This window comes from Acomys russatus, chromosome 24 (assembly GCF_903995435.1).
Source record: "Acomys russatus chromosome 24, mAcoRus1.1, whole genome shotgun sequence".
Taxonomy (NCBI): Eukaryota; Metazoa; Chordata; class Mammalia; order Rodentia; family Muridae; genus Acomys; species Acomys russatus.
Window position 1 is genome coordinate 49255150 of NC_067160.1, and position 11860 is coordinate 49267009.

General features: G+C 52.0%; 1 protein-coding gene across 1 annotated transcript in view; it reads right to left on the bottom strand.

Annotated features, from left to right (window-relative positions):
• Window positions 1-2288: 2288 nt before the first annotated feature.
• Rpl12 (ribosomal protein L12) overlaps window positions 2289-11860 on the bottom strand; it is a 1083577-nt gene continuing 1074005 nt past the window's right edge. Inside the window, exon 7 of the mRNA XM_051166258.1 lies at window positions 2289-2294. Coding sequence (XP_051022215.1) covers window positions 2289-2294 — 6 coding nt within the window. The remainder of the gene's footprint in view (window positions 2295-11860) is intronic.

Consider the following 11860-nt stretch of genomic DNA (forward strand, 5'->3'; position numbering starts at 1 on the left):
ACACATACACACACACACACATGCACACACACACACATGCACACACACACCCCTACCCATCAATCCCTCCACTTATCCATCCATATAATACATGTCACCCATCTGTCCATTTTATAGACTCCCCCATCCACCCACATCCATCTGTTTGCCCATCCACCAATCCATCTATTCATCCACCTATCTACCTACCCACCCATCTATCCATTCAAACATCCACCTATTATCCTGCATCTACCGTCTGTCTAACGACTAATCCATCTATCTGCATGCCTACCTATCCATCTGTCTTCCCATCTACTCATCCACTTACCCCTCCAGCCGGGTATCCATGCGTGCATGCGTGCATCCACCTATCTATCCACGCACTCATTTAGCCATTCACTTACCCACCAGCCCTCCCATCTATCTATGTACTCACACATCCATCCATTATCCTCTGTCTGCCTTCTGTCTACCCACCACCCCGTCGTCAACCTATTTGCCCATCCATCCATCCATCCATCCATCCACCAATCTGTGTACCCACTCATCCACTCATTTGTTTATCCACCTATCTATATGTCTGAACATCCACAGTCCCACTCACCTATCCGTGCATGCATCCATCCATCCATCTTAGCCATTTAACCATCTCATACTCATTCTTCTACTGTTTCACCCATCCACCTACCCACATACGTGTTCAACCCCCTACTCCCCTATCCATGCAACTATCTATCTATCTATACATATATGCATACATACATACATGCATTCATACATACACACACTTACATGCATACATACACACATACATACATACAGTCATACATGCACACATACACACACAATTCGTCTACCCAGCCAATGGTTTCTTAGGCCCAGCCTTGTGCAATGCACTGTGATAAGTATTTGCACAACCATGGAGAGAAATGCAGCCATTTCTCTGCCCCTAGCAAGCTTCATTAGAAGGGGGAAAAACATCTGTAAAGCCGACAGACCTTGCAACAGCAGAAGGAGCCCCTTCTAAGAAGTGTTGACAGTGATTCCTTTGTGGCCTGGAGCTTAGTTCATCCATGTCCCCACTGCTTCAACCAGACTATGGGTACTCTGGGGTCCCCTAGGAGCCACAATATCTTACACAAAGTTGGATCAGAAAAAGTTAGGAGACTGAAGAGATGAAAGGAAAAATGGATGGGAAGACAGATGGGTGATATGACACATGAAATATAAGACCAAAGTCAGAAGGCTTGTCCATCCTGTCCATAATGCTGTGAACTAGAAACTGGGATCTGGAACCACTCCCTCCCCGCCCTCCCCCCCCCCCATCCCTAACCAGGTACACCCTGGCAGTGCTCCTGGTCTATGAATGCAGGACTTGGCCACCCTGCCCTACCAGATCTTATTATTGTGACCCAGATGACCACCAGGGGACTGAGCTCAGAGCAGGGTCCGTGGCTGTCCTGCTACCAGGCTGAGTGGGTCTCTAGGTCCCTCTGACCCTTCTGATGGTGTCTCCCGCCCCTTTCTAACGGGAAGATCGATCTGCTGGGTGGAGAAGCTGGGATCAATAGAGGAGTTGATTAGTTCTGCGTTCTCACCGCCATCTGTTTCCAGCCAGATGGTGTCATGGAAAGGGCATGGATGCAGAGCCAGCAGCCGGGCCGCATCCAGCCATGCCACCCACGCTCGCAGCCAACCGTTTCCCCCTCTCCTCACCTTTCAGACCTCGAAAATGGGGGTTCCTCCTATTGCTACGGGGCTCGCTCTGAGACCTCGAGGGCCAGGCACTAGCTTTGAAAGAGGAGTGTGGATGCCGCTAAGGGGGGAAAGGAAGGACCTGGCCAAGCCCGTGTTCTGATGATGAGATCCCAGCCTCCGGGAGGCAGAGACAACATCCAGGCCGTTCTTTCCCACACTGGTGTCTCTGTACCGAGGCTTCCGTCTTGGGCTCCACAGCTTTGTGGGCCGGTGCAGCAAGTGGGGAGCTGGGTTAAGCAAGGAATGTAAATGCTGGGGGGTCCTGCCCATGCCAGAGAAGACAAGAGGTCAGGGACTTTGGACCTGCATGTGTCCCTGGACAGCCAGAGCCCTGGACAGCCAGAGCCCTGGGGTGCAAGTTCATCATAATGAGAAGCAAGGCAGGAAAGCCTCCATGCTCCACCACACATAGAGGGTCTTGAGAGAGTCAGGGCTTCCTGGGCCTCTTTGCTTATTTCAACGGAAACCTGTTGAATTTTCCTGGTTGTAAATCTAATCCTGACTCAATAAATATAGAAAAGGCCAGTAGGGAAAATTTAAGGTCCTTCTTAACTCTGTCACCCAGAGATAGTCACCCTTCATGGCATTCCTCCTTCTCTATTTTCTTAGTGACAATAATATTTTTAAAGATTTGTTTATTTATTATGTATACAATGTTCTGCCTGCATTTGTGCCTGCCCACCAGAAGAGGGCACCAGATCTCATTATAGATGGTTGTGAGCCACCGTGTGGTTGCTGGGAATCGAACTCAGGACCTCTGGATGAGCAGCCAGTACTCTTGACCTCTGAGCCATCTCCCGAGCCCAACAATAATAATTGAAGTGGCTACTCTCATTGCTTTCTTGCTCATCCCATGGGCCTTCAGGTGGACCTCTGCACCATCTCTGACATACGTGTTTGCGGAGTGGACCCTGTCATCACCAGTGCCATGCCGTCTTGCCTGTACTCCCATACCTCCAACAGCCGACTGGGAAGATGGGCCGTGGAGAAGCCTAGTGAGTTGGTGAGCTTTAACAACAGGCGCCCGGTAGATAACAATATGGGGCCCACCACAGAGTGGCTGCACTGCAGCCAGGCTTTATAAGGATGCCTAGGGTACATCACATTCCTGAGTGCAGGGCCCGTGGAAGATTAGCTCCCCACCAGCAGGGGTCACCTAATGAAAGAGCCTCAGAGTCACACAGCAGTACATGCAAAGGCCTAGGGGGTCAGTATGTGTCCCCGACCCTCAGTGCGATGCTAAGGGGAGAGAGTTCTCTACGTTGCTCGCAATTGGATGGGACTTTGGTTGGGGTGTGGGGAATGGACCACGAGAGGTCTGTGCCATAGGATGAGAGCAGTCAAAAATGGTGGGTAAAAAGGGCTTTTCTGGGACCTAGATACTCCATTGCCCAAGGAAGATGGGTTTGTACTAACGTTAAAAATGAAACTCAGGGGGCTGGAGAGATGGCTCAGAGGTTACAAGCTCTGACTGCTCTTCCATAGGTTCCAGGTTTAAATCCCAGAGCCCACATGGCAGCTCACAACTGTCTGTAACTCCAGTTCTAGGGGATGCGACCCCTCGCACAGAAATACATGCGGGCATAACACCAATGTACATAAAATAAAAATAAGTTTAAAAAATGAAACTCAGTAAATTTGGCCTCTGGTTTTGGGAAGGTGTTTGGCGGGGCCCCCATCCTTGCCAATATCTGAGTTCACCAGCTTGCCCCTTCACTGAAACATCCTCACAAACAAGCTCACCTTTGCACTCTAACCCACTCACACTCATGCACACTTGCACATAAATGCATGTACTTGAATGCCCGCACACTTGCACAGTCCTTGTACTCACATGGCCACAGTCCTGCATGCCCCACATTGCACATTCACAGGCATGCACACTTGGGTGCTTGCACACTTGGGTGCTTGCACACTCAGCTTCAACCATTCCTTCTCCTGTCTCCTTCCATTTGCTCTGCCTCTGTGATACCATACCTGTCTTCTCCCTCTGTCCTTCCCTTTTGCTGTCTTCACCTCTTTCTTCCTTCCTCTGCTTGTGTGTCTTTGACTCTTTGTGTCTTTCGGTCTACCTCTCCCACCCTAGCCTGCATCTCTCTCCTGGACCCTAATCATGTTCCATCCCCAGGACTCGCCCTGTCTGGGGGTCCACTAGGATGGATGCAGCTAGCTGGGGACCTGCACCAGCCCCTCCCACACTGGAAGAGGTGCCTCTCTCTCTTCCCTATTGCCCGTGTGGGTGCCAGCTATTTCACCTGCCTTTGGATATGAAGCTCAAATTGCACATCAAAAGGATAATGCATCTTTAAGCTGTTACAACGACTTCTCAATTTTTCATTTCCTGTCAGGGTGGAAGCTGCAGGGGGCAGGGCAGCCGCCGAGCCTGTCTCCTGCCAGCCAAGTGTCTGCCTGGATTTGAGCAGTAGGAAACCCAGGGGTGATAAATCGCTATTTCTAAGTAAATTTCATGCATTTGCCCTTTGGTTAAAGTCTCCCCTCTCAGCACTTTCCCTGTGCACACAGCCCGACTAATAACGCACCGTGCAAGCTCTCTCCGCTGTGACAACTGATTGCACTTTGAAGTAATAATGGCTGATTTAATAATTGGTATAATTTTTCACTAGTACCTGAATGTCATCGACGCACAAAATAAGCTACCTGGGCCCACGGCGGCAGCACTCTCCCTTCTCAAGGAGATCAATAATGCATTAAACCCCCAACCCGGGACCCCAAGGGGCCAGGCCCAGGGGAGGTAGGGGAGCCTGTAATGGGGGTGGGTGGGGTCACGCTACAGCACCTGGAGGGCGGAAAAGCTGGACACACCCTGGCTGGAGCCACAGAGATCAACGCGAATCCTCAACCATGACTAGCCCGCTCCCTCGGTCCCACATCAGTGGCTTTCCCCTCTCCCCTTAGAGGTACTGTGGAGAGCAGGAAGGCTGGAGACATGGGAAGACTCAGCCCCAAACAGAAGCTGCCACCCACACTAATTGTGTACCATGCATATATAAGCTTGCATGTGAGGGGGAAGGGGCAGGCATGCATGCACGCAGGCGCGCATGGGTGCGCGAGCACACACACACACGTGGAAATCCAATCGGACCCCCTCATTGTTGATTATCATGAGGGCCCCGGCTTCCTTAAAAGCCACATGCTTTTATGGGAACAGGGTGGCCAGAGAGAGCTACAGGGTCCCTCAGGGGGCATTTGTGTGTTGGCCCATCTGTCCTAGTGCTGCCTGTATGGAGCTGTCCATGTCCGCATGTGTGCCTGACCAGAGTGTTTCGGTAAAGAGACTCCCTGCCTGCTTGGCCCCAAGAGCCTGCTCCTTGTTGAAGCCAATACTCTTCAGGCACATGGCCTGGTCTAGAAGCTGCGGTGACCGCCTTAGTGGGAAGACCACTCCTCATGTCTCTGCTGAGGGTACCACTCCATGTCTGCCTGGAAAGAATGCTACCTACAGGGACGGCACAGGTGCCGCTCTTCCTCCCACACACACTCAGTGCCTGTTGTCACATCTGAAAGGAGGCCTTGGAAGCCAGGGCCTCTCGGGTCTTGTGAAGATATAGTAGTGGGATGGCTGTAATCATCTTTACCACGCCTTCTTGGTCCTGGATGAATTGTATGGGAGGTGGTGTGTGTGTGTGTGTGTGTGTGTGTGTGTGTGTGTGTGTGTGTGTGTGTGTGATGTGGAGGGTGGGGGATGGAGTGTGTGTGTGTAAATGGTATGTGTGTGTGTGGTGTGTGTGTGTGGTGTCTGTGTGTAAGTGATGTGTGTGTGTGTGTGTGTGTGTGTGTGTGTGTGTGTGTGTGTGTTATGCTTATATGTGGGATGTGGGATGAGTCCATGCATGCATGCATGCTTACATGTGGAAACCAGAGATGGTGTCAGGGGTCCTGCTCCATCATTGTATGCCTTATTCCCTTGAGACAGAGTCTCTCACTGTACCTGGAGCCAGGCTGGTGGCCGGCGAGCCTCAGGGCTCCGGTCTTCATCTCTAACAATGTTAGTGTGGCACATACACACACAGCCACCATCAGTGTTTTACATGGGTTCTGAAGTTTTGAACTCAGATCCTCATGCTTGCATAGCAGGCACTCTAACTCACTGAGCCATCTCCACTGTCTCAAGTGTATTTATTCAGGTCTGGAGTCTGGTGCTGGAGACAAGCCAGGCACTGAGGCAGTGAGCAGCGGAGCCTGTAACATCTAAAGGTCAAGTGCATCCGCACAGGGAAGTCACACTCCACAGTGATGCCCAGATTGTCTCCTAAGGTTTTCCAGGCTTGCACAGGCGTGGAGTCCTAATCTTGGCCAGAGCTGGACCAGGGGGGGCTAGTCCTCTCCAAAGCATCTCTTCTCCCTCTAACTCCCCACCCCACCCCCGCCCCGGAGTCTGGCTGTGAACCAGGAAATGGATTTCAACTTCACCTCCTCCTCCCAGATAGATCAAACATCTTAAGTGAGATTATCCCATGGCCCTCCATTGTTTCTAACTCATTTCCTATTTTCCAGTTGAAAAACCTGCCAGAAGCGCTCGGTGGCAGAGATTAAAACAATTTCAGAAGCTGGCACCCAGTGCTTCTCTTTGGATGGTAAGCAAATTGGATGTCTGTGAGAGGCAGGCAAATTTTATTATCAACACATAGTTTGCTACTTAAGCATCCTTAAGACCCCGGGCGCTGAAGAGTCCTCAGCAGGAGGGCTCCCAAGTCGGGGCAAGAAGAGAGGCGGGAGGAGACCCCCAACCGGGCTCCTTCAGGCCCAGGCACAATGGGGAGCTGTCAGACCCTCAGGAGCATTCTAGCCCACTCTTGTCGTTTTCTTCCACCACTAGGCACCAGCTTGGCTCTCAGAATGTATCTCTCTGAGTGCTTTGACCTGTTTGTGCCTGAAGAAACTGACTCAGAGAAGGGAAGGCACTTGTGTGATCTCACACAGCAAATAGACAGTGAGTCAGAAACGGACTTCGACCCTCACTCATCCCTGCAGAAGACTGATTGCAGAAATGACTGAGTCATCTTTTCCCTGTAACCTGGGAGTAGCAAAGGAGACAGCTCTGGAGGGTCGGAGGGCTGGGGGAGGGAGGGGAGTTGGGAGGGGTTGGGCGGAATCCTTGTCTCAAGCCCTTCTTGATGGCAGTCTAACTCAGACCACAGCCTTCACTAGCTAGCTCACAGCCAACCAGTCTCCAGACTTGTGATGGAAACCAGTCAGCCCTGACAGAGTCAGTGTGGGCCTCAGCATCCCCACTGAGCCCAGAAGAACCATCCCTGTGGCTAGTAGGGATGCTGATGAACCATCCCTCTGGCTGCAGATGAACACACAGTTTTAAGCTACTGCAAATGACTGAATATAGGTGACTTGCTACACAGCTACAGCTACCTGATACAGGATGGAAAGTGCTGGCCCACATTCCCTGCATCGCTGACTCTGTCCTGTGGGAACTGACAAGGAAGGCTCTGGCTGCTGCTTCTTGCACACTGAATGACGAGGTGTGTGCTGTCCTCACATCCTGGTGCTTCCCTGACTTTTCCTCGAGGCCGCTTCCCTTCCACCAAATTCCTTCATACTAACAAGGAGGCCGTGGGCTGCACACTCTGCCAGGACTAGGGCCAATCAGCTCAATCTCGTGAGGAAGGCATTAGCTCATCTCTTCCAAGTGCAGGAACAGGCTCAGCAGTGTGTCCCCACAGACAGCCAGTGGTGGAAGCCAGGCTGCTTTCAGGCCTATCTGTACCTGTACCTACTTGTTAATGAAAAACGTTGCCCAGAGCCTGAGTAAAGGGTCACAGGATGCCCCCAGACAAGCCCTTCTGGATGGCAGTCTAATTCAGGCCACAGCCTGCCCATGTCACAGTCCCCACCTGGATGCCAGTTGGAGCATTGGGTTCTGATGTGGTGTCACCTCAGAAAGCCTCATCCCTCCCAGGGTCCAGCACCTGGGGCCACTTATTGCATCTGGGCACAGGTGCGTAGTGGGGTTTCCTGGGCTTTGCAGGCTTGGATGGTATAACTGAGGCAGGAGGGACTGCCAGTCTAGCATGTGCAGAGTTGGAGGCCACCAGGTGTGGCAGGTAGGGGAAGGGACAACAGATGTCTATTGGGGCCACACTCAGAGAGGTGCTGTTCAGACCTCTGCCACACAGAAGGGACCCTGGGACAGCAGCTACCCATCTCTCTCATCGAGGACTTCACTGGGCCTCTGTTGGGCCATGGAGTCCAGAGCTTTTCATTCTGTGGTAGTTCCAGCTTCTGAGGCAGCCCCTGTGATTCTCTGGCCTTTCTCAGTTGCTCCTGGAGTAGGAAGCAAGTGCTTGGGACTCCTGGTGACCTCCCCAGCTCAGCAACATCCCACGAGACTCTAGGCTCCAGTTTTGTAGACATGATGCCAAGCAAGAGTGGACTGACAAGATGTCTTTCAGCTACAACACAGGCTAGCAAGATCTTGACTAGAGCACAGGCTAGCAAGACCTCAACTAGAGCACAGGCTAGCAAGGGCTCAGCTAGAGCACAGGATAGCAAGACCTCAGCTAGAGCACAGGCTAACAAGAGCTCAGCTAGAGCACAGGCTAGCAAGACCTCAGCTAGAGCACAGGCTAGCAAGAGCTCAGCTAGAGCACAGGCTAGCAAGAGCTCAGCTAGAGCACAGGCTAACAAGACCTCAACTAGAGCACAGGCTAACAAGACCTCAACTAGAGCACAGGCTAGCAAGACCTCAACTAGAGCACAGGCTAGCAAGAGCTCAGCTAGAGCACAGGCTAGCAAGAGCTCAGCTAGAGCACAGGATAGCAAAAGCTCAGCTAGAGCACAAGATAGCAAGAGCTCAGCTAGAGCACAGGCTAACAAGAGCTCAGCTAGAGCACAGGCTAGCAAGAGCTCAGCTAGAGCACAGGCTAACAAGACCTCAACTAGAGCACAGGCTAACAAGACCTCAACTAGAGCACAGGCTAGCAAGACCTCAGCTAGAGCACAGGCTAGCAAAATCCCAGCTAGAGCACAGGCTAGCAAGATCTCAGCTAGAGCACAGACTAGCAAGATCTCAATTAGAGACCAGGATAGCAAGATCTCAATTAGAGACCAGGATAACAAGATCTCAATTAGAGACCAGGCCAGTTGTGGCTTTACCTCCTCCTGAGGGCAGGGGAACTGACTCCATCATGAGCCAAGGAGGACAAGAAAGAGGAGAATGGAGAAGGAATCATTATGACACAAATTTTCAGGTGCAGTGGGTGTAGAGCGCTTCTTAGCTGCATGTCAGAGCCTCAGTGTGACCCTGTCTGCTCAACTGTGAGCTGGGGCTGAGGAACATCTCCTACACCAAGGACTGTGAGTGTAGACTGGGATAGTGCCCACCTGGCTAAGCCCAGAGTCCATCCTGAGCCCATGAATTTAGTTGTCAATATTGCTTTCCAGGAACTGGTAGGCCAGGGGACAGGGTGTTAGAGCCAAGAGGGCCAGGCCCAGGGACAAAGCAGCAGGGAGTGTCACAGCCCTGGAGCCTGCATTGTCGGTGTTGTTTCTTCCCCACTCTTTTTTTTTTAATGTATGATTGTCTTTTTATTTAATTAATTTATTCAGATTACATCTAAATTGTTATCCCATCCCTTGTATCCTCCCTCCCTACCGCTTTCACCCTATTTCTCTCCCCTATGTCTGTGTCCTCCCCCACTCTTAAGATTGGAGACTTCCTTGAGCAGGGCTGGGTTGGCTATCTCTGTGCCAGGCACTCGGCATGTCCTGAGAGTGAGTGTTTGTGAGGTACCCAAAGGCTAAGGGGTACATGCCTTGGGCATTCAAAGCTGGCACTTGTGTCAGGTAAGGACTGGGTTATCCTCTGAGGGGTGGGAATTCAAGACCATGGTATCCTACTGAGTCTTGACTTATGTATTTGTGTGTGTATGTCTTAGACCTCCCCCACACACCCACTCCCTACGTTCAAACTGACACTGAGGCACTAGGACTGTGAGCAACTGTCCCCAGGTTACCCAGGGTGGGAATGGTAGCAAGGACTTGCCTTTGCTGTCTGGGCTGCCTGGCCCCAGCGCCAAGGCTCCTTCTCTTCAGTAGGTCTTCCCATGATTGCCCCCTCCCCCTACATGCCCACAGCCCTGACTGGGGGTGTAATGCCAACATGGCCTTCACAGGAGACTAAGCAAGTCCTTTATTTTCCTCCATAAGCAACAGAATGAGTGAATAGGCCCTAAGGATGTCTGGGAGGAGGGCCATACCCTCCTGCCTTGACGGCTTGAGCATAGTGTGATGAAAGACCACGTCGCCCTGGCTTTTCCCTTGCAGATGTCAGGCTCCCCAGAGAGAAGCCACCTCACTATGTTTCAAAGCTCCCGGTGTTATCCTCATGATGCCAGGCCACAGCCAGCTGTGTCCAAACTTCAGTGGTCAAGCTGGCTAGTGTTATGCCACCTTGTCATAAGCTAACGTCATTGGAAAGAAAGGAGAAAAATGTCTCCATAAGATAGATCAGGTTGTAGCCAAGCCTGTAGACCATTTTCTTATTTAGTGATTGATGGGGGAGGGCCCAGCCCATTGTGGGTGTGGCCATCCCTGGGCTGCTGGTTCTGGGCTCTATAAGAAAGCAGGCTGAGCAAGTCATGGGGAGCAAGCCAGTAAGCAGCACCCCTCCATGGCCTCTGCATCAGTTCCTGCCTCCAGGATCCTGCCCTGTTTGAGTTCCTGTCCTGACTTCCTTCGATGATGGACTATAAAACGGAAGTTTAGGCCAAATAAACCCTTTCATTCCGGAGTTGCTTTGATCCGGGTATTTCGTCACAGCAGTAGTAACCTTGTCTAAGACAGTGGCTCTCTTGCCCATCCTAAGCCGTTCTCATCTGTATCTAATTGAAAATTTCTCCTGAGAAATCCAAAACATCCTCTCATGTTAGGCCCACTCTGGGGTGCTGTGGCCCCTTTGGTACCAGACTGCCCTCCTACAGGCTCTCCAAAGCCCCACTGCCTCTGCTGTCTAGCCAAGTTTCCTTGGCAAACCACTGAGCTAACGGCAGGCGTGCTCATGGTCATTGGGAGGCAAGACCTCAGCCCCACCTAGGTCCCAAAGCCAGGCCCAAGAGGCACCAATGCAGACGTGGACTGAATACTAGGCCCCTTCTAAACCTCATGCCTGCTGGGGAGGTGGGGTGACTTCATCTCCTGACTTCCCAGGCGGTTTCCTTAGCAACGGGGCCTCGCTTTGACAGGCGCCTCTGCAGACAGTCTGCTTTTCCAAAGGGGGCTCTTTACCCCCAAACCCTTTCACTAGTTAAGTGAGAGTCATTGCAGGGGTGTGAAGCCCAGGCTCCCTGTAGTCTCATAGAGCTGTACCCACAGCCTGAGCCCACCCAGGCTGCGACCGGAGCTGCCATCCCACAGACTGATCCTGTCCCTCCGGGTTTGTTGTCTGCACCTAAACAAACACCTTGTGTGTGTGTTCATTAATTGTATCGGGCTTCTCAATACCTCCCCCACTTTGCTTCCCCACACACACTCTGCCCCCTCCTTGCCTTTTCTACCTCCTGACTTTTCCCTTCCTCCCTCACACCTGTGACCCACCTGCCTTTCACCCTCACACTAGCAGTTAAAGCGTCTGCGCTGACATTTAATGTTCTTAATATAGGCCCTGGTGATAGAGGAACGAGAGCGCAGGGTTTCCACATTGCTGGAGGGAGAACTCCTCCCGGCAACCCCTGTCCCGAGCATGGAAGCATCCCCTCCCCGCTGTGTGAGGAGGGCTTCAACAGGTCCCACAGAATGGATAGCTATGTGATGGCTTTACCTCTTTTTTGGAAGCCTTCTTTCTCCAGGTGACCGAGAAGGATGACCATGCCTCAGATTCATCGAATACCCGTATCAGGTCCTGCCTAGGGAGCCTGGACCTCTGGCTTGATGTTAGTGGCGGCTAGCGGTTGACCCACGTCACAGGTTGGAAAAGGGAGCCGCAGACACGGTTCAGGTTAGCGAACACGCTTACAGCAGAGAGGTTGAAGGCAAGCGAGCACCTGCCATACAGGTCTGGCCGCTGGGAACCGGGGAGGACAGGGTCACGTCTCTTAGCAACGGCCACACTGCTGGCGACCACGGAAGGCCACAGTTTGGTGAAGGGGTA